This window comes from Felis catus, chromosome A1, assembly GCF_018350175.1.
Source record: "Felis catus isolate Fca126 chromosome A1, F.catus_Fca126_mat1.0, whole genome shotgun sequence".
Taxonomy (NCBI): Eukaryota; Metazoa; Chordata; class Mammalia; order Carnivora; family Felidae; genus Felis; species Felis catus.
Window position 1 is genome coordinate 104719791 of NC_058368.1, and position 23180 is coordinate 104742970.

General features: G+C 41.1%; 1 protein-coding gene across 2 annotated transcripts in view; it reads left to right on the top strand.

The window, feature by feature from the left end:
- The window catches only part of MEGF10 (multiple EGF like domains 10), a 177518-nt gene that overhangs the window by 26929 nt on the left and 127409 nt on the right, over window positions 1-23180 (top strand). For both annotated transcript variants that reach the window (XM_006927570.5, XM_045058512.1), the window contains exon 2: window positions 17318-17456. In XM_006927570.5, the coding sequence (XP_006927632.2) occupies window positions 17341-17456 (116 nt within the window). In that variant the 5' untranslated portion in view covers window positions 17318-17340. The remainder of the gene's footprint in view (window positions 1-17317; window positions 17457-23180) is intronic.

Below are 23180 nucleotides of genomic sequence, written 5' to 3' on the forward strand. Positions count from 1 at the left end.
GACACTTAACTGATTAAGCCACCCAGGCGTCTCAGTTCTAACTCTATTGTTGGAGAAATATTTCTATAAATTAGTGATGAAGTGGAAACTTGGCCAAGCAAGAGTGGCCCTGGGTGAAAGTATCATCTCCTGGTGGAATAGATCACATCAGGAATGCTTTCTCAAAGTTACTTGGGCTCCCAAATGATGCATTTGTCTTCCCCAATATGGATTCCCCTCCTCAGTTATTAATCTCTCACCTCAAGCCTTTGGACTCATGTCAACTACTTATGATTCACAGGGTGTGATCCGCTGATTGCCCTTTGACCTCTCAGATCACTGCCCGGTATGATGTGAATGTCTTGTGCCCCGTAGCCTCGAGTTTTGTTCTAGCTCAGTAGTAACAACCATTTCTGGAGCCTCTGTTATAGTCTTCCAGATGTGGAGAGAAGCGATAATCAGGGAGAAGGGCAGCGGAAGACAAGAGCAAGACATGGGCTCTGCTTTCAAGGGGTTTGTAGTCTAGTTGAGAAGGCATGACTGAAGTCCCAAGATGAACTGCAGTCTCAGGTAACATACACATTATCAGACGAAGGATGTGCTGAGCTGGTTGCATCAGAGGTTTCTATGCAGTTTTTAGTGAAAAGACTAAAGAATATTTTTACTGAGGTCCTAACACATCATTAACTAGATATTTAATGAGAGAATAAATTATTGCAGAGAGAGAAGTAAGTTGACAGGAAGCTTATGTAATGGTGTGAATTTCAGGCACTTAGTGAGGCTTAGATGTTGACCCAAGGGAATTATAGACCTGAATCACAGACCCTTGAAAATTAGTGGGGCAGAAAAAATATAATCTGTGCAGGAAACCATTTCCACCCTCCACAGATTCTCCAATTCAGACGGTCTTCATGGATAGCTTAAATCCATCCGATTTTATTTTTCCATTTTAGATGAAATGATTAGAATGTTTAAAACCTTGAACAAATGACAGTGATACAGTTTATACGAACTGATTCTTCATAAGAAGGAAATGGATGCATTCAGTGTGATGGGGTCAACTTAAACTTGAATGCTTTCTGCTACCTGTAGTTTCTATTATTGATGACAAAGTGAAGATATTGCCATTAGAGATTTGGAAATTAAAAAAAAAAGAGTCAAGGAAGAGGATTTATAATAAAAGCAAAAGGGAAATGACCTTTTTATTTTTTTTAACGTTTATTCATTTTTGAGAGGCAGAGAGAAACAGAACATGAGCTGGGGAGGGGCAGAGAGAGAGGGAGACACAGAATCTGAAGCAGGCTCCAGGCTCTGAGCCGTCAGCACAGACAGCCCAATGCGGGGCTTGAACCCATGAAATGTGAGATCATGACCTTAGCCAAAGTCGAATGCTTAACCGGCTGTGCCACCCAGGCGCCCTTAGAGAAATGACCTTTTTTTAAAGCAAGAATGGAAGAAGGGAAGACATTAAACAAAATGTCATAAATTGGGCCTGTGGCCCGCCAGAGTTCAGAGCTCATGGCTTCAGTTCAGATACCTTTAGTCTCTTCACTTCAAATGCCCTTAAAGAGTTATCAGAATCTGCTTAAGAGTGAAGGTGTGATTCACCGTGAAATCTGTAATTTTTTAATGTTAATGTTATAAATAATTAATATTATTTTAATATTAATATGTACTATTTAATATTAATGTTTACTATTTAATGTTAATGTAATTTATTTATTCTTAACATTATACTTGTACATTTATGCCCATCTGTGGCATCAATTTTCTTGCCTTATTTAGGTAACATACAAACACTAATGTACATTTGGGGTCCATTAAAATGTTATTTTAGGTGTACTTGTATTGTGATCTTTACCAAAGACCGTAGTCGCTTCTCAAAATTAAGCCTTAAAATTACATGAACCCCTTTCTTTTCCTTTTTGTGTGTATTTCAAGCATATATTTTAAATCTCCTTATAATATATTATTTCCCTCTTCTAGATTATATTTATGTTACACTTCATGAACACATTGAAACAGGGAAGTCCTTTAGTTACTGTAGGCTGTAATAATCTGCTAATTCTTGAGCAGGGCCACTTACCGAGAATAAAGGAACACCAATGAAAATAAAGCCTTAACCTTTTTTTTTTTTTTTTTTTTTTTTGAGAGAGAGGGAGAGAAAGAGAGAGCATCAGCTGGGGAGGGGCAGAGACAGAGAGGGAGAGAATCTTAAGCAGGCTCCATGCAGCGCAGAACCCCGTATAAAGTTCAATCCCACCACTCTGAGATCATGACCTGAGCCAAAATCAAGAATTGGACACTCACCTGACTGAGCCACCCAGGTGCCCCAAAAGCCTTAACTTTTTATTTTAAATTAAAGTTTATTTATTTTTGAGAGAGAGACAGAGTGTGAGTGAGGGAGGGGCAGGGAGAGATAGGGAGACACAGAATCCGAAGCAGGCTCCAGGCTCTGAGCTGTCAGCTCAGAGACAAATGCAGGGCTCGAACTCACTACAAGAGAGTCACCCCGGGCTGAAGTCGGATGCTTAACCGACTGAGCCACCCAGGTGCCCTTTTTTTTTTTTTTAAAAGTTTATTTATTTTTGACAGAGAGGGGGACAGAGTGTGATCAGGGAAGGGGCAGAGAGAGAGGGAGACACAGAATCCGAAGCAGACTCCAGGCTCTGAGCTGTCAAGCACAGAGTTTAATGGGGAGCTCAAGCTCATGATCCATGAGATTGTGATCTGAGCCAAAGTCGGATGCTTAACCGAGCTACTTAGGTGCCCCAAGCCTTAACTTTTTAAAAGAATTTACAGAATAACTGCTAATTTAGCCCTTGAAAGTGTCCATAGAATTCTCTTAAGAAAAAAAACAGTTTTTTTCTCTAATTGAGCCAAACAGTTTTCCAGCAAAGCTTTCGTTGTTTTTCTACATTTACAATCACCAGTACTGTAATTATCTAGTTTCAACTCTGGGATTTTCCTTTGCACTTGTCTAGTTTAGCAATTAAATGGGAAAACCTTTATTTTCCATTTCTTCCTTTATATAATGAGAAAAATATTTCAAACTCCCGAACAGCTGATTTACATATTCTGAGCTTTATTCTTCCCATGGGTCATCCATTCAGTCAGCCGATCAGTAGTCAATAAATATTATTGAGCCCCACCCCCATATGTAGCAAGAACATGTAGAGATGAACAGTGTATTGTTTTGACATGAAGAGAGCTAGTAAAGACATGAATAGGAAAATGGTGAATAAAATAGCATGTGTTACCACTCTGACAATGTCCACATCTTCTACTCCCAGGATGCACCAGGAGTATGGGAACAAAGAGGAAGGATGTCTGGGTTGGCTTGGGAGTGCTCCTAAGGGGAAGTAACATTTGATTCTTAAAAAATAATTGGGTGGGGGGGAGGCGCTTAGGTGGCTCAGTCGGTTACATGTCTGACTCTGACTCAGGTCATGATCTCATGGTTTGTGGGTTCCAGCCCCGCATCGGGCTCCGTACCTGTTGGGACTCTCTCTCTGTCCCTCTCTCTCTGCCCCTACCCTGCTTGCACATGCTTGCTCTCTCTCAAAATAAATAAACTTAAAAAAAAAAAAAAGAAGAATTGTGAAATTCGAGTAGCAGTCACTGCTTAAGTGATAGATACAGATGATACATAGTCACATCATCTTGAATGAAGGAGTGGCAGTTTGGACTTGACCGAAAAGGAAAGCTCTCAAAAACTTTGAAGTATAGAAGTGTGATATTCTGATTTGTGAGTTTTTTTCATTCTTTTTGTTTTTGAGAAAGAGAGAAGAGTGTGTGTGCACGCACGTGCATGCAGGTAAAGGGCAGAGAGAGAGAGAGAGAGAGAGAGAGAGAGAGAGAGAATCTTAAGCAGGCTCAATGCCCAGCACCTGACCTCATGACCTTGAGAGCATGACCTGAGCCAAAATCAAGAGTCAGACGCTTAACCAGCTGAGCCACCCAGGTGCCCCTGTTACTTGTGTTTTGAAAGAATTGGTGGGAGCATGGAGGACCAATTGGAAGTTGATTGGTAAAAAGGATAAATCAATCAAACTGAAAAGCTGTTCAAAAGTTAGTGTTTCTACACTTTGGTTTTAAACTTGCTCTTAGTAAAACCTACTTCATCTTTACAATAAAAAGTCAAACGAAAGGACCAATACTAGCTACTTGCTTATTGCTATAGAACAAGAAATAATAGTATATAAATGATAAATGATAGAGGCATATATTTCTCAACCCTTTATTTTGTATTTAGATATTAAAATGAAATTTAAAACTTAATAACCCTTTCAGGAATAGCCAACCAAAAGTGGCCATTTCTTCATTTCTGATCGAAGTTTTTGCTAATATATAAAAATGATAATTTAAAAGAAATGGATCATGCTAAGTAGGTACAGTTGAAAATGGCTGGCTGAAAATGAATTTAAAAGTACTTTGGAAAGCAGATAAAGTGGTCAAATGTTATGTCAAAAAAAGTAAAATCATCCTAGAATATACAATAAACGCGTGAGTTAAGAGTTGGCACTCTTACAACAATTTTGCCACTGGAACATTGACTGATGCCTGAAAAATTGTAAAAAATAAATTAATGGAAAACTTTTCCGATAAGCAGATCAAGCATAATTGGCTGAGAATGAGAGAGAAAAAACTAAAACGCCCATAAAAATGATAAAACCTGCCCTATTTCAAACTAACAAATTCAAAGTCCTCTCCCAGAACTTTTAAAAAACAAAGAAAGAGAAGTATTTTTAGGGTAATTTAAGGTACATAAGTGATGTGCAACTGCTTCTTAGTGCATAAAAATGATTAATTCTTGTAAAACTCCTGACTTGAAATATGTATTTTTCAACAGATATTTATTTGTTCAATTTACCAATTCCGAACCTTGCTAGACTCGAGAGGTCTTGCTAGATCCAAGTTTTTTGTTTTTAATTCTTTGTTCAAATCTACATACTTAACTCCTCTCTATACTTTATTCTTTAAATTCATTCATTCATTCATCATTTATTCATCCATTCATTTGCCCTCCTCTCTGCTAGGTGCTGTTCTAGGGGCCAAGGATGCCAGAGAAAACCAAAAAGCGTCATTGCACTGAAGAAATTGGGGGTTGTATATTTATCTTTCTTCAATTTCCTTGCAGCAGCCATTAGCAAAACTTTGAGGAGGCCTGTGTCTAATTTGCTCCTTCGATGCACAGATTAAGTAGACCTAATTCACTGTGAGCTCCTCCTCCTTGAAATGAAAAGGATCATTCACAAGTTGCCTTGGACGTTCCATCAATATTTATGTTAAGCTTTTGTAAGAACTCTAGGACTAATAATTTGTATATTTATATTCTATTAAGACTGGCATTAGCCACAGGAAAAAAATGTAATTGCGTCTTGATTATCTTGCTGTGCAGCAATTCATAATTTTGTGCAAGAAAAACTGACAGGATCTTAAATTTGGCGCCAATATTAGCCTAAGGAGAAGCTGTTTATGAAATAGCCCTGTGACCTTGGGCATACACCGAATTTCTCTGGACCACGGCATCACCATTTGTAAAATTTAAAGTATTGGACCAGCTTCCTGCTAAAGGCTATGTTCACACAAAAGCCAATGACTCTTAGGCATTCTGGAAGTTTTTAAGAAAGACAAATGAAAAATACAACTCTCTTTTTTTAAGTTTGCTTGCCATGCAAGTTGCTTTCCTGGCTGATATTTGTGAAAGGGAAATAAAGCAGAGAAAGAATGAACGACGCGGCAGTGATCAAAGTCTGATGCCAAGCCAGACTAGAATTTACCTCAGTCGCTATACTTTCCTGTCCCATGACTTGCAGATACTGAATTACCCTAAAAATGGCCGAGAAGAACAAGTACAGAGATGCACGGAAATCAGACGAGAGGATTATGGATCATGTGAATAAAGGAAGTAATATGGAGAATGGCCCTTCATTTCCTATCAATATGAGATTGTTCTCGAACCATTATACAGGGTCAGACAGGGTCACTTGTTGAATAAAGGATCTGTCTAGATACCACAGGAAGTGGTGTTGCTACTTCAACATGTGGTACTTTATCTCCTCAAACAAAGCCCTATTTTAGGAGTCGTAAAGTTGGGGTTTGGGTTGTGGCTTCTCATATTTGCATATATATGCAATTGGTAAGGAAGCGGAGGTGGGAGGGAAGGCTGCCCAAGGATTTTCTCCTTAATGTGCTGGCCAAACGCAACTCTGAATAATTATGTCCTTCCGCCTACTTATATTTCTTCAGCAGTTTCCTCACATTTTGCCTGAAACCTTCAAAGCTTTTGACCATGTGGGCTGAAAACCATAAGGATGAAAGTGTCCAGACTCCTTTGTGGCCGTGCCTGCTGCAAGAGATGTCTGTGGTCACTCTGCATCCTGGTCTGGATTAGTGGTTCCGAAGTGAGTAACCCTGGGAAGAATGGCAGTTGAAACCCATGTCACTGATTATTTGAAACATCTGTATGCTGTAAATATGGAAATACCTTTCGTACTTTCCAATTCAGGTTCTCAGTTTTGACCAGGAAATAGCTTAGTCACTTGGAGAATCTAGCTTTTAATGAATTTGCATTTCAAGAAGCATTTCTTGTTCTGTTATACAGGTGGAGTGTTATTTTAGAAAGACCCTAGCTTGTTCACCGGGTGAAGAGTTGACTGAAAGTAGGAGCCCTGAGTCTACTAGGTTCCAGTGTTAGACTACCCGCAAACTAGCTCCGTGATGTAACTGAGTCACCATCATTTGGGGACTCCAGTTATTTTTTTCACAAAAATGAAAGGATTTGGGGGTGCCTGGGTGGCTTGGTCAGTTAAGCGTCCGACTTCGGCTCAGGTCACGATCTCCAGGTTCATGAGTTTGAGCCTCGCATAGGTCTCAGTGCTGACAGCTCAGAGCCTGGAGCCTGCTTTGGATTCTGTGTCTTCTTCTCTCCCTGCCTCTCCCCCACTCACATTCTGTCTGTCTCTCTCTCAAAAAAAAAAAAAAATTAAAAAATGAAATGATTTTGACTGGATCCCATAAGGCCTTAAACTCTAACTTTCTGTTCTGTTTTTTAGTATAAAAGCTCTGTGGACCCCAAGATATGTGTAGGGCCCTGGAAACTTTTGGGAGCCAAATGAATGTTACAAGCCTGTTATGAAGTATTAAAAAATAGAGGAGTGTTGTGTGTGTGTGTGTGTGTGTGTGTGTGTGTGTGTGTGTGTTTGCGTTAATAGAATCTGGACAGATACAGTTGATATGAAAATTTTCTAAAATCTTGGTTCCACGGAAATTCTTTCCCTCAAAGGGTCTTTGTTCCTCTGGATTTTCTTCTTTAAGAAACAACCTTTGAGGCGCCTATGTGGCTCAGTTGGTTGGGTCCGACTCTTGCTTTTGACTCTGGTCATGATCCCAGGGTCGTGGGGTTGAGCCCCACCCCAGACTCTGTGCTGAGCATGGAGTCTGCTTGAGATTCTCTCCCTCTTTCTCTCTCTCTCTCTCTCTCTGCCCCTCTCCCCCCCTGGCATGTCTTCTCTCTCTAAAATAAAGTAAAATTAATTTAATTTAATTTAATTTAATTTAATTTAATTTAATTTAATTTAATTTAAAAGAAGTAACCTTTGGGGAAATGAAGGCTTGACTTGGATTGCTCAGCTCTGCACTAATAGTAAGTATCTCAGAAATTGAGGGTTAACATAATGACCCAGAGTTAGGAGACCATGTGACATAGAGGTGACCCTTGTCATGTGAATGATGTGGGCAGAATGAGGGTGGTCATCCTTCCTGTGATAGCAGATAGCAGTTTGCACCAATGAAAAGGACCTTCCTGAGAGAGGGACCATGCAAACACTTAGGCTCCCAATTACTGCCCCTGTCCCCCCCCAAACCCCATATGCAAGGAAAGACCTAAGATTTTGATGATTCTCAAGTATCATGCTGCATGTCAGAGAATTTCCCACTGGTATTTTGATTGGTCTGTCCAATCAGCTTCTGCGATCTGTATTGTTGGTTCAAAGAAAAAAAAATGGCAGTAAGCCTCCCTTTCTTCCTGGGCTGACCAAGTTCTATTTTCTAGTTCATTTTTCTCAAACCCATTCATTCTTTGCCTGAGGTCTTATTAGGTGTTCAGCTATTTTACCTTGGGTCGATCTTGAACCACGATATGAAGTGCCATTCCTGACCTGGGTCTAACATTCCTCTTCACTCCCTCGCTTTTCCACTCTGTGTTCCGGACAGTCTTGCCCATTTGCCTTTCCCTCTGGAAAGTTTCTTTCTCTGCCTTTGCCCATGGTGGTTCCTCTGGGGACAACCTCCCCTGCTCGATCTACCCAGCACAGTCTTCAACAGTGCTAACTCCTATGCCCCCTCACCAGTTGGGAATACTTTCTGAATATTCAGACTTATTTCATAACCCCTTTGACTCTAATCACATTTTATGTTGCCTTATCATTACCATACACATGATACCACTCTCGTGTTCAATTGTAAACTCTTTGAGGGCAAAGATAGTCTTCTCTGGTGTTTGCTGATCGAAAGAACAATTGTTTGTTTGAAATTTTGAAAAATTTCTATGTGACAGATGGTTAAAATAATTACATGATTAGGACAGTTGATGAAAATTGAATCCAGTCTCTAGATTAGATAGTAGTATTGCATCAAGGCTAATTTTTTTTTCATTTAGATAATTGTAATTATATATGTAAATGTCCTTGTTCTGGAAATGTACATTGATGTATTTAGAGGTATAGAGGCATGATTACGTACAAATTACTCTCAAATGGTTATATATGTGTGTGTGTGTGTGTGTGTGTGTGTGTAAGTAGATAGTTATAAAGTAAATGTGGCAAAATGTTAGCAGCTGGTGAGTCTGGGTGAAGGGCATTCTTTATTTTTGTAGCTTTCAGATAAATTTGAAATTATTTCAAAATAGTTAAAAAAAATACACTTTAATTTTTGTATATATATTTTATTCAGATATATTATCAGAGATTAAAAAAAAACGACTTCAAATGCAGGAAAGTAAAAGGAACATTTATTTGTAGAGGAAAAAGTATCTGTTATATTTTATAAGGTACGGAGCACATGATGAACTCTCCAGGTTATCGTGGCGCAGGTCGGTTCTCCTGGATATTCAAATGCGAACGATCAAGGATAAGTGGCAGGATAATGTAGGACAATGCTTTGTGTGGAAAAGCAGCAGATACACCTCCAAACCCAGGCATTGTGAGGTCATGCCTCTTGGAACAAAATAACTGGAGCTGTAATTAGAAGATGATGGTCTCCTGCTGGGAGTTAGAATGCGGGGAAAAGATTTCAGAATCATCACAGGTGGTTTCTGCTGTGCGTGACTACTGAAGATGTCAGCAAAATCGTGAGCATCATTGAGAGCATTTTGGAAGTCCAACGAAATATGTTTGGTATATTAAAATACAGACTTACGGGCTATCTATTGCTGTGTAACAAATTACCTCAAAACTTAGTGGCTTAGAACAGCAAACGTTCATTACTTCGGTTTCCGTGCATCAGGAATTTGGGAGAAGCTTAGCTGGTGGCTCTGGCTCAGGGTCTCCTGAGGTTGTGGTCCGTATGTCTGCAGGGGCTACAGTCACTTGAAGGCTTGCCTGGGGCTGGGGGGTCCACTTGCATGGCTGTTGGCGGGCAGCCTCAGTTCTTCCCTTTGCTGCTTGGGTGTCTGAACGACATGGGCAGCTGGCTTCCTGCAGAATGGTGATCCAAAAAGCAAGATGGAGACCGCAAACCCCCGGGTGACCTAGGTTTAGAAGTAATACTTTGTCATTTTTGCAATATCCTTTTGGTTACACAGTCTATTCATTGAGAGATGGGCTTACACAAGGCCGGGGTCATTGGACGTCATCCTGGAGGTCGGCTACGACGCTAGGGCATGATTAGGGCTGCCAGGGCATAGTTGTTGAAAAAGGAAACAATGGTAAATTTTACAAAAGGGATGATAGGGCTTTTTTTTTTTTTGTGGACGGGCCAAAAAATGAGGACTCCAGATCGAGAAGAATGAGTGGGAATGTTAATGAAGAATGTTAAATCGTGAGAAGTTTAGGAAAAATCAAGATGATTTTATTCACTGAAGCCTGGAATGAGAAGGAGTGTTTGAAGTTTCTTTTTCCAATAAAAAAAGAGAGGTATTGTTTCCCCAATAGGAGATAAGTAGACCGAACCAAGAAAATAAAACTGTGATTCATAATGGTTTAAAACCACAACAGCTGTCCTTAATATCGACCTTATTTACTATTATTTCTCTCAGTCCTGCCAATTCTTTCTTTTACTGGTTTTTCCCATACTTCCTACCCCCTCCATGGGCAGTTCTGCCCCCTACCTGAATGCACTAACTTCTGCCCACTTTCTTTGCCTCCAGTATCTGTTCCCTTATTGAATTTTGCTCGCCCCTCTGCATTAATCTCCCAAACACCTCTTTCATTAAATAATGCACTCTGCTCAAAGAGTTAAGTACATCCCACTGCAGACAGGGTAAAACCATATGAACTCCATAGCCCGGTGCTCAAGAGCCTTTGTTATCGAGTGCTACCTACCTGTCTAGACTGCTTCTCATGATTCTTTGTAAGACCTCCTGCTCTCCACCCTCAAGGCTTGGCTCCCACTTCTCCCTTTGCCTCATGACCTGTTGCCATGGTTTTCATTTACTCAGGGTTCCCTTTTACCCAGATATGAGCTGTCAACCGATCGCCGATGCTGTAGGTCATAAGCCAGATTGGTTCACGTCTCTGCTGTTTTCATTGTCTGATTTCCAGTGAAGCGTGTAACCTCAGCCAATGAGATTACGTATGTGAAGTGCAAGGCATGAGATAGATGCTCAGTGACTTCTAGTTCATTTTCTTTTGAACGCTCCTGTTCAAGTTTGACCCCTTTCGTGAAACTGTATTGCTCAGATTGATTTTTCCCTCCTGTTAAAACTCTGGCAGTTTATTTCTGTGTTGCCTCATTTGGCAAATAATGATATTTTATTTAGAATTTGACCCGTTGAGGGCAGAGACCATGCCTTGTAAGTCATAGTGGTCCCCTCAGTTGTTTGAACTTAGATCCTTAGTGAGTATTGTTTGTGAGTTTTCTCCATATGGGGTTGGGATTCCTAGAGATGGTGTGGAGTACCTCCCAGAGTTGAGGACATGTGGGTGACCAGGGTCTCCCACGAACTCCCTGTTAATGCCACCTAGACAACACCTATGGGGTTGGCTGGTTAAGTAGATGAGACTGTACCTCTGTGTTCGCACAATAGCCTCTCTGGTCTTAACCATGCCTGCATGGTGCTGTATTGAAATGGTCCATTTGTGGCCATTCTCCCTGTGGCTGGTGAGCTCCCTCAGGGTAGCCCAGTGCTTGGCATCCTCAGTGCTTTGCCCAGTTTTTGTTTGATGTGAAGTATCCAGTGAATGCCAGAACTGGTATTAAACACTCACTTCATGCTAAGGTTTAGGGATTTTTTTTTTTTTTTTTTTGGTTATGAGAACATCACAAGTTTATAAAATAGGAACTGATGAACTTGTTTGATGTCAATAGTCACGTTCGTTTAACTTGTAGTCTTAGAGTCTTCCACAGAATGCTGTGTGACCGCCAACATGAGATGATTTAATTTGACTCAGAAGAATATCTCTGTTGTGCTGTTTGATGTAAGCAACGTGATGTGAGGCTCTGCACACACAAAATGTATATAGTTCTTGTATTGCTTCAGATGAAGAGTTATGCTTGGTTAAAGTAATACACTGCTAGAATAACTAGCTTTGGACTGTGAAAATGGAAATCACAACAGTGCCTCCTGGATTCTTTTTATCTGCAAAGTAGTATTTCTGTGGAAATTTTTATCTGGGATTTTTCTCAGGACAACCAGCACAAGTTATATTAATTTTTTTTTTTTTAAAGTAAGCTCTGTGCCCAAGGTGGGGCTTGAACTCACAACCTGAGGTCAAGAGTTACATGAATCAAGAGATACCCCAGAGCTGGAGCTCTGATACTCGATTCATAGGCATGAAGCTCCAGGAAGAACACAGGAGGCTACCTTCTGCCCCACCTGGGTGGCCGTTCTGAAGAAAAGCTAGTATGTTCTCTATAGATAACATTTTGGAGTGATTAAAATTGGTGGCTTTTGGTACCCAGAGAGTGGGTGGGGATTGTGGAAATGTGGCTGTCCTCCCTCTCCTTCTCTCTTTTTTTAAAGTTCATTTATTTACTTTGAGAGAGAGTGTGTGAGCAGGGGAAGGGCAGAGAAAGGAGGGGAGAGACAGAGAGAATCCCAAGCAGGCTCTGCACTGCCTGCTTGGAGCCCAATGCGGGGGGTTGAACCCACAAACTATGAGGTCACGACCTGGGCCAAGACCAAGCGTTAGAGACTTAACCTACTCAGCCACCCAGGAGCCCCAGAAATGTGGCTATTCTTAATCGAGAAACTTATTTTCATGGGCACCTGGGTGGCTCAGTCAGTTTAAGCTTCTGACTTTGGTTTCAGCTCAGGTCATGATCTCACAGTTGGTGAGTTTCAGTCCTGCATCGGGTTCTGGGTTGACAGAGTGGAGCCTGCTTGGGATTCTCTATTTTTCTTTTTCTCTCTGCCCCTCCCTCCTTGTGCTCTCTGTCTCTCTCACTGTCTCTCTCTCTCAAAATAAATAAATAAACATAAATAAATAAATAGATAGATAGATAGATAAATAAATAAATAAATAGAAATGTCTTTTCACTTAGAAAATTGTGAGATGATTTTAGGGAAATGTGCTTAAAAAGAAAAAAAAACTGGGTGAGGGCATCAAAGTTATTTCTATGTGTGCCCTTAATGATTCTAGGAAGGAAATAGATTTTAGAACCAGAAAGGATTGTCTGGTATCATTTATTCCTCTGTTGTTGCAAAAATAAATTAGTAAATCAACGCCCTGTTATTTATGTCACTCTAATACACTGAGAAAGAAACTGCTCCCTCTCATCAGAACCCTGATTCATCTACTGTAAGGACTGGGTTCAACCTGATTATTTATTGAGGTTTCTGTGAGAATAAGCAAAGCCTACCTTCCTAGTAGGCAGCAAGAGTTAATTCTGCCTGCTGTGTTTCTTTTTTCTAATAGGAGCACTTTAGCAATGCTAATCAGTTGTACTGATTTTCTGTTTTGATTTTTCCATAATAATTAAGTGAATGATATGGAATGCAATCAAGTTTGGCACTAGGGGGTTCATGCAAATGACTCTCTCTCTTTCTTTCTTTCTTTTTTTTTTTTTACATTTTACATTTTGTTAAATGGAATCATAAGGAAAGTTGTTGGAAGAGGAAGACTGAGTGGGTGGGGGTAGCATAACTCTTTATTTAGAATTTTGAATATTTTCCAAATGTCTATTTTAATGAAACAAATCACCTTGTTACCTTTCTTTTTCAATTGAAATAATGCTATTTTTTTTAAAGATTGCATTTTGTTTTCAAAGTGGAAGATTAGAGTGTAAGGCAAGATGGCATAGCTTAAAACAGAGACATGAGGGGGGGAATGTATTGAACTTTCTTCCTTCAGGGTAGATATAAAGGAAAAAAAGGTACCCACATTTGCTCATCAAAACCTGTAGAAGAAAACATGAAATAGGGAAAGGGTGTATGTAATGCCCTATCCACTGACTTGGATGGCCTCTCATTACTATTTTATTTTATTTTATTTTATTTTATTTTATTTTATTTTTAAATGTGCATTTATTTTTGAAAGAGAGGGAGCAGGGGAGGGGCAGAGCGAGAGGAAGGAGAGAATCTCAAGGAGGCTCCACTCTGTCAGTGCAGAGCCCGAAGTGGGGCTTGAACTCAGGAACCATGAGATCCTGACCTGGGCAGGAGTCAAGAGCCACCCAGGCACCTCTGCTTTTCAGTACCTTTATTCAACAAGACAGAACAAAACGAAGAAACATCTGTTTCTGAATATAGTGAAATGCGGTATTTCTGTAGTTTTTTACAGCTCATTGGCATATTTCTGCAATGTCCTCTCCCCTCACCATATGAAATATTTGAATCATTTTCTTAAATGGTTTTAACTTGTATATGTGTTTGCATGTTCCCTGAATCTTGATCTAGCAATTATTTTTGCTTTTGATGTTTTATACTTTAACGTAGGTTATTCTAGAATTCACTTAATTTTCTAGAATGCAGAAAATCCTTTGGGAATGAGACAAGCTGACGTATATATACATTTTTAAAATGTACTTATATTTTCCCTTCTATGAACACCTCCAGTAGCTTTGCAACACAGAGTTTTCTCTATGCCAAATTTCAAAAGCAAAGGGGAGGTGACCAAATTTTGCTTTTTTTTTTTGCTTTTTCTCTGCCATTCCTATAGAGAGGTTAAAGCCTTTGCAGAGCCACACATCAAGTGCAGAGCAGGAAGGGCTACCGAAAGATTAGCCTTAACATTTTTACATTAAAAGAAAACACACAGCCTTTTTCTTTTTCTTGGCAGTTTGAGTCACTGCGTGTAGCAATTTCTAACTTTACAGACTAAACATCTCTAATTGGGAAATGGATGGTTTGAGTCGAAGATGTGGGTGACTCACGATATAATAAGTTTTCCAATTTGGGGTAATTGTTGGTAAGTAGATGGCCCATTACTGCTGACTAGTACGCGTTTTTATCTTTGAGGCAAGAATGAAAGTTAATATACATATTTCACACTTCATTGAAACAAAACGCTTATCCTAACATAGATAAAGCAATGAGACAGATACTTGCCATGCTTATCTGTTACCACTAAATATATTAAAGGTTTTGTTTTTTTGAGGAGTGAGGGAAACATTGGCAGTCTATCGCGCGTCTTCAACTGTGAGATGGGATAATAAAAACACCACTTCTTAGGTAAATGGCTGTGGGGCGTTGGATGGAAACACACATCAAAGGTTCGACACAGCGTCTGGCCCCCAGCCATCGGTCAGGAAATGTGAGCTGTTACTGCCTTTCGTTATCACTTATATTCATTCCTGTTAAGCAGAGTGGCTTCTTTAGATACGTCATGTTAAGCTTCAGATCCTACAACTTCGAGACAAACACCAATAATCTGAATTAATTTATAAGCCCTATTTTGGCCACCCACTTATGCTCTTTATGTTAGAATACATTTTGTGATGACTGAAACTCCCCCTTTTGAAGATTTCACGACCTCTCATAGTGGCTTATAGTATCTTTTAATTTTCCTACAAATTCGTAATCTTTTTTCCTTATTCCAAATCAATGTTTTCTTCAGTGTTAGCTTTTTTCCACTTAGAGATAGATGACTTATCACGAGAGACTTACTATCCTTATAATCAGTCTTGATTTTGGAAGACTGAGCACTTCCTCACTTGATCGGTTCTCTTGAATTTGAAGGATAAACTATTTCCTACAGTGAGGTTTTTGCTGGTATTATTGTCGATGTTTTTTTGAAGATAATCTTACTCTTTTTTGGAACTGGAGAGTGTTATGGTAAGTGAAATAAGTCATACAGAGAAAGACAGATACCCTATGTTTTCACTCTTATGTGGATCCTGAGAAACTTAACAGAAAGTCCATGGGGGAGGGGAAGAAAAAAAAAAGAGGTTAGAGATGGAGAGAGCCAAAGTTTCCTTCTCAAAATGCCAGCTTTCACCCTGAAAGTAACTGTTTTAGTCACATAATCTGGCCTATTGTTACTAGTTTCTCTAGTTTACCAACAGTCCAGTTGATATTTATTCTCTTTTTAATTAGTAATAGGTTCAGCTATTTAGAGTTCCCTGTCCCATTTTTCTAATGTTTATTTATTATTTTGAGACAGAGAGAGAGAGAGAGAGAGGTAGAGGCAGAGAGAGAGGGAGAGAGAATCTCAAGCAGACTCTGCACTGTCGGTGCAGAGCCCGATGTGGGACTCGATCTCAGGAACTGTGAGACCATGACCTGAGCCAAAATCTTGTCGGACACCCAACCAACTGAACCATCCATGTTCGTTTTTATAATAATTATATAAGATCATTTTATATACATGTGACAATTAGACATTTCCTTCTTACTAAGTGATAAGTTCCTAGAGGTTAGGAGTTGGGCATGGGTTCCAGGTGCAGGCCATGCTTGCTGTTACAACATCCTAGCTGATGAGTGCCTGGCACATAGTAGGTGTTCAATAGATGCTTGCAGATGACTTCATTTGAGTATCTCATGGGAACCTCATACTTGATGTATCTGAAACTGAACTTCAGCTTCTTCCTTCCGAAAGGGGAGGGTGTCTGTGCCTCCCATCTTAGTGAAGAACATGCCCTCGACCCATGGGGCTATCCCAGGGAGCGCTCTTCTCTTTGATTCCCACCTTGCGTCACCAAGTTCAATGGATTCCAAGTCCTAAAAGCCTCTCAGTTTCAGTCAGTTCCCTGCAAGGTCTGTGTTATTCCCCAGTGAAGTTCATGTACTTTGCAATGGTGTATAAAACCCATTGTGATATGCCTCTGTCTCTTTCTTGGCTGAATGAATTTGAGCTTCCTAAAATGTGCCTGACCATCCCTTACTTCCGGTTTTCTCTGTGTGGACCATTCTCCTTCCTCTTGGTATCTCCTTTGCCCAGCCTGTTTTGCAGATATGTTATTATTTGCTTCTCTGTTGTGTTCTTTCTTCCTCTCAGTAATACCAGGATGGTTTTCTCCAACACCCACATCTAAACAGCTTTATACCTGTTTCTGTACACCTATGAAGAACCGTCCATAAGATAGCTGGTTTTGTTTCTGTTGAGCAAATGGGAAAAGTGAAGCACTACGTATAACAATTGTACATCATGATGATTAAATTATCAATGTCTCACTGGCCAGGGACTGAAACCACATCTGTATTTTATGTCCAGTTTTTGCACGGTGCCTAGGATAGAGCAGGCGTTCAGTGCACATTGAATGAATTATTGAATGAATCTCACTTTGAGCTGAGGTGCCTCTCTCTTGAGTCAATGGAGCTTCTGTTTCATCATTTATCCTCTGGGACAAATGAGGCCAGATTCCTCTGTGAGCCCTCTTCTTCCAGAAGGGAAATGTGCCTGGTGAGAGAATCTGGAAGCCTGTGTTGCTCTGTGTTGTTCGGGTAGATTCCTTTAATGTTGGCTGGCATGGATGAGAAGGGCTTTTGTTGTGGTGGCAATTAATGATGATTTGCACATTTTTGTAATTTACAAAGTGGTGTCCCCCCTGCACAGCACAAGGAATACCTCTCTCTTGGACCATGAAATCTGGTGACCTGTCTATTTAAACACATGGCTTGTTATGCCTCGTTCGGCCCTAGTGACAACTGGTACCGAATGGTTGCTGTACTGAAAAGAATTATGTTTGGGTCACTTTAATGCATCTCTAATTTGGAGTGTTTTTTTTTTTCTTATAGGTTGTTCTTCAGTAAAAAAAAAAATGGTTATTTCTTCGAACTCATGCCTGAGCTTCATTGGTTTATTGTTATGTCTCTGGAGCAGGACAGCATCCTCGCTGAATCTTGAAGACCCTAATGTGTGCAGTCACTGGGAAAGGTAATAGTTTTGAAAGTACTCTGCGAAATGATTTTGGATAAGTTATTTTTTAATGTACTATCATTAGCAGTCTGATCTATGAAATTAGAATTTGAGAAGAGACGATGAAATGACTTATTTATGTAAAAAGCAGTGGTTATATTAATAAACTAGACGGTGTTGTTCACCTTGGTCTTCTGGAATATAAAGTGAAAGAAAACTTGATCTGTAGATTCCAACACAGGAGCAATTGTATGATGCAGGGAAAATATTACTAGCTCCCTCAAAATGATCTCCCAGGCATCTTCTCCTTGCTCTCGGTCTATTTGCAGTAAGCTCAGGGAGCTAGACTTATGCATGAGGAACCGATGCATGAGCAGTGAAAGACAGCATGAGATACCGTCCTGAAGTGTTGGAATGTATGGTGTAAGAAAACTGGGCTTTATGTGGCCTGAAAAGGGAGACAAGGTTTCTGGAGGAACGGGGCAAAGGCTGAGATGTTCTCAAAGACTTGAATAAGACAAGTGGATGGCGGTGATGATGTGCGGTTCTGGGAATGGAAGGGAGCTTGAAACCAGGGCTACCCAGACCGCTGAGGGCCTTGAGCAAAAGACTAGTGTTAGTACAGGACCGCAGGAGGGCGTGGTTGAATAGATTACAGCAAATCAGACGATGTAGTGTGCAGATCAGGGCACTTTGCAGTGGGAAATACAGAGGGCGTACGACACAACAGGTCATTGTCAGAGATCCCCTAGTCCTTTTGGGAACACACAGATAGCACAGACCATCCAGTGCCATTACAGTACAGTCAAATGTCGTCTACGCCCCTCTCCTGTGCTAGTTGCATTCCTAAGAAAACATCTTTATCCAAAAGTAACATTGTACATGTCAGTTTTTCAAAGAGGAGGTGGCATCCTTCTAGTATGCCCCAGTACTCAAGAGTAATAGGTATGTTCGATAGGTGTATATGCCATTGCATCCACCTCTCCATCGCTTGTCCCCATTACCCCCAGCGCCATGAGTAGCACACCACAGGGTACACATTCCAGTCACCAGGTAAAAGCCAATACCACACTGTATGTCAACTAACTTGACTTTAAATAAATAAGTGAAAAATAAATAAATAAATGGAAAAAAAACAAACAAACGAGCACAGGTCAGAGGCTTCCCAGCACAGCAGCTGGGGTATTGGAGGGGCGCATTGGTTCCTACACACATAGTTCCATTATGAATCTTTAAGCTATAGAGGAAATACGTGTATGTGATAAAGTTCTATGTGTTTGCAGTATTAACTATATTACATAGAATTGAAGGGGAAGGACCTCCTATTAATTATCCTCATAATCGTTACAGCACCTCCCATAAGTATTTCACTTACGAAGTGCATAATAACCACCCATAGATGCATAAAAATGAGTCCGTGAATATAAGAAGGGGTACATTTCCCATTTAAAAAAGGGAGGGCCATTGACAGTTGAATTTGTGGGAGGATGCAAGCTTTGGAATAGAAGGAAAAAATCAAATTCGTAAGATGCTCTGAAATAAGAATCAGTCAGAATCTTGGTCATACGCTGATTGTAGGATGTGAAGGAGGCAGGCAAGGGGGGGATTTACAGCCTGCCCGGTGAAAGAGTGGAGGTGTCATTGCACATATGAAAAAAATTAAAGGAAGAGAGTTGATTTGAGAGGGAAGAGGTTAGTGTGGTTCTGCCATGTTGTGTTCTTAAGATCGGTGTGAGAGGTGGGCCTGGCTGTGTTTGGGAGTACAGGATTGGGAGTCCCCAGCATGATAAGATTGAACAGGTGGGCTCTCTGAGGGAAAGGCTATAAAGAAAAAACAACCAAGACTTGAGTTAATCCAGCACCCTCTCATACACGCACATTTTGCCCCGATTCCTCGTTCAACGGTTTGACGAAACTTGGCAACACATAATTGCATGTTCTGTTTGCCATTGATAATTCCCGGCGTCTAAAACACCGCCTTGCTTAGGGCATGTGCTCAAGAAATAACTGTTGCTTGAGTACCTTCTGACAAGGAATGAAAGGACCTCATATGGAAATCAGTGGGGCAATGGGGAGAGAGGAGAGACAGACAACAGGGGGCACATTGGTCTCTAAACCTAATGCAATCCCACTGTTGAAGAAGTGATTAGAGTAACCTCTAAAATACTAACTAATGGGGATGGCAAATGAGGGTGAAAGAGTAGGGAAATGATGGAGGGGTTTTTTTTTCCCCCTGACTGTATTTTTTTTCCCATGACCTGCTAGAAAAAAAGATGGACAACCGTAATCTTCTTATTGATACATTTCCCGTTTTAAGGCTAGATGATGATTCTTTGAAGAAAGGTAGAGGAAAGTGGGATTGTTTGACAAGAATGAAGGAAGGAATGTAAATTAAAATGGTCAAACGAAAGTGCGGGTGACGCCTTGTCCTGTATTTTCAAATTTTTTTTTTCAACGTTTATTTATTTTTTGGGGGACAGAGAGAGACAGAGCATGAACGGGGGAGGGGCAGAGAGAGAGGGAGACACAGAATTGGAAACAGGCTCCAGGCTCTGAGCCATCAGCCCAGAGCCTGACGCGGGGCTCGAACTCACAGACCGCGAGATCGTGACCTGGCTGAAGTCAGACGCTTAACCGACTGCGCCACCCAGGCGCCCCATTGTCCTGTATTTTCCAAAACACTCGGGTAGGGGCGCCTGGGTGGCGCAGTCGGTTAAGCGTCTGGCTCCATCTTGATGCCGTGGAGCCTGCTTGGGTTTTTCTCTGTTTCTCTGTCTCTCTCTCAAAAATACATAAGTAAACATTAAAAAAAGTGAAATAGGGCTTGAATTGAAATGGGGAGAGGAAGATGAGTTTCAAGGACAAAATTCTTGGTAGTAGGTCCGAGCGGGGCTTGCTGTAGCTGTGCCTTATCTAAACCCCACCTGTCCCAAGTGGATTCGGCTGGAGCCTTGCTTTCCACAGTGTGCTTAATGAGCATTGCCTGTCAGAAAGGCAGACCATCAGGCCTGCCCCAGGCCTGCTGAATCGTTTATTTTCAGACAAAAGCAGGCCTCCTTTTAATGCAGCGGTTCTCAGAAGGTGTACATGAAATGAAATTAACGAAAGTTAAATCATTTAGAATATACAGGGGGTGCTTGTTGTTAAAGGCAGCCTGCGCAGCGTCCTGGGGGAGACTGATGATTCCGTGAACTTTCTGTTTCTTCTCCGCATCCCTTTCCCTGTTCTGGGAGTTGAAGTGTTTGCATCTATTAGGGTTTCCTCCCAGGAAGACACAAGTGAAGAGGAGCCCTTCTTTGTCCGTCGCCTTGGGGGTGGAGCACAGAAGTGGTACTGATTGCAGCTAGTCCTGAAGCGAGCAGAGATAAGAAATGATAATTCCTACCATGTCTGATGAAAGTAACAAGATCATTTTGGCAGATAAAATGTCACTAACCACTTTGGAATGCATCCAAGTGATGATGGCTTCCCCCCCCCACCCCCCGTTCTTTGACCTTACATTAAATCTTGCTGGCGTTTCTCCCCGGATGATATTTAATAGGTTAAAATCACGGTGGTGATATGTTTTCAGTGTATTTGAGAAGATTAAGCAAACAAGCAGGAGATGAAGAGTTCTGCATCGCTGTGGGGAAAGTAGCGTAGAATTGAGATCAGATTCCATTGATACCGCAGTTTGGCGCTTATTGTCTACTTTAGAAGCTTTAGATGTTCTAATGACATCCGAGAGGTAGCATGGGACAGGGTGGTGTCTCGGGGCCGTGGTGTTAGTGCTGGCTGTGGAGTGACTGCTAGCACAGGGAGCTCCGTGCTGATCATTTGTGATAAAAACACGTTTGGGGTCACCTGGGTGGCTCAGTCGGTTAAGCGTACGACTTCGGCCAGGTCATGACCTTACTGTTCCTGGGTTCAAGTCCCGCGTCGGGCTCTGTGCTGACAGCTCAGAGCCTGGAGCCTGCTTCGGATTCTGTGTCTCCCTCTCTCTCTCTCTGCCCCTACCCCACTGTGTCTGTCTCTTTCAAAAAAAATGAATAAACATTGAAGGAAAAACACACAATTGAAGTAGACAGTCAAGAAAGTTCCTTCCCACACTGCCTTTAAGAGCAGCCTCGGTGGCTCAGTCGTTTGAGCGTCTAACTCCTGAATTCGGCTCAGGTCACGGTCCCAGGGCCGTGGGATAAATCCCGTCACTGGGCTCCACGCTGAGTATGGCACCTGCTTGGGTTTCTCTCTCTCCTTCCCACTGCCTTTCTTCCCCACTTGCAGGTGCTCTCTCTCTCTCCCTCTCTCTCAAGAATTAAAAAAAAAAAAACAAAAAAACAAAAAAAACAAACAAAAAAAACAGTCGCTGATGAACATGGAAGTGTGGACTGTTAGCAGAGGCGCTGATGAAGTTCAAACAGCAGCCCGGAAGCTGTGATAAAGACCCAGAGGAGGCTAGCCTGTTCAGAGACCTTTCCCTTCAGATTACGAGCACACAGCTTCCACAAAGTGGCCCCTTGAAAAGTGGCAAGTTAGTTGTTCAACTAGTTAGGTGGGTATTGAGCAAATTTACGGAGTATTTGGCAGTCACAATTTGAAAATTTTTTACTAGTCCATGCTTATAATATACTCGAGTTTAACAGTAATTTTCAAAATTATGTGCATTGTATGGTTGTAATAATATAAAAACTAAAAAGCTAACTAAAACAAAAAACGAAAACCCCTGGAGACTGTAAAAAAAAATCTGCTATATGCTATTGGTGGTTACGTATGAGTTAGAGAACTCTCTCCTTAAAATGTTGTTTTCCAAAATTTGTAGTGTGATTGCAATGCCGTTAAAAATGGGTAAGAAAAGAGAGAAAGATTGTCTAGAAAAGAGGAAGAATGTATAAAATGCAACAGAAAGGAAATTTGGTGTGAAAAGGCTTAGAGCCTTTCTCCCACAGACTTGACTAGAAGCCTGTTTCTGATCATCGTGCCAAGTAATTTGTTTTCAGTCAGTTCTGAACTGAGTTTGAGCTTCCCGATAATTTAAAAAAAATTTTAACATTTATTTATTAATTTTTTTTAACGTTTATTTATTTTTGAGACAGAGAGAGACAGAGCATGAATGGGGGAGGGTCAGAGAGAGGGAGACACAGAATCTGAAACAGGCTCCAGGCTCTGAGCTGTCAGCACAGAGCCCGACGCAGGGCTCGAACTCACGGACGTGAGATCGTGACCTGAGCCGAAGTCGGCCGCTTAACCGACTGAGCCACCCAGGCTCCCCTAGCTTCCCAATAATTTTAAGAAGAGGAGTCGAGGTGGAAGAGAAAGGCTCAAAGCATCGTCAATTTTGTCTTTGGTTATTCCCCAAACTGTACATATGTCTCTGTTAAAGCCATATTGTGTTGTTTTTAGCCTTGTGAGCTGGCCTCTGCTGAGAGCTCTTAGGGGGTGGGAGCTGCAGAGAAGATGTTGAATACCTTTTCGTTGAATTGGAATCCTAAATGGTTCGATGACCCTTTCATGGAGAAGAGCTTTTGTATCTTCTAAAACCACGGAAGCATCCTGCAAGTGTGTGCTGTTGGTGAGGGGCAAGAGGCCAGAGAGCAAATTCCTCTTCTTCAGTATTTCTTCTCATTTGAAACAACCTTACAGGCTGCTAGAAATTAGTGAACATACTTCTCATGATTGCCTATGGAATCCGTTCTGCCATCCACATCAAATGGGCTGCGTTTGCCCGGGACCCATTTGTCTATGATCACTTCTGCTTTTGAAGGC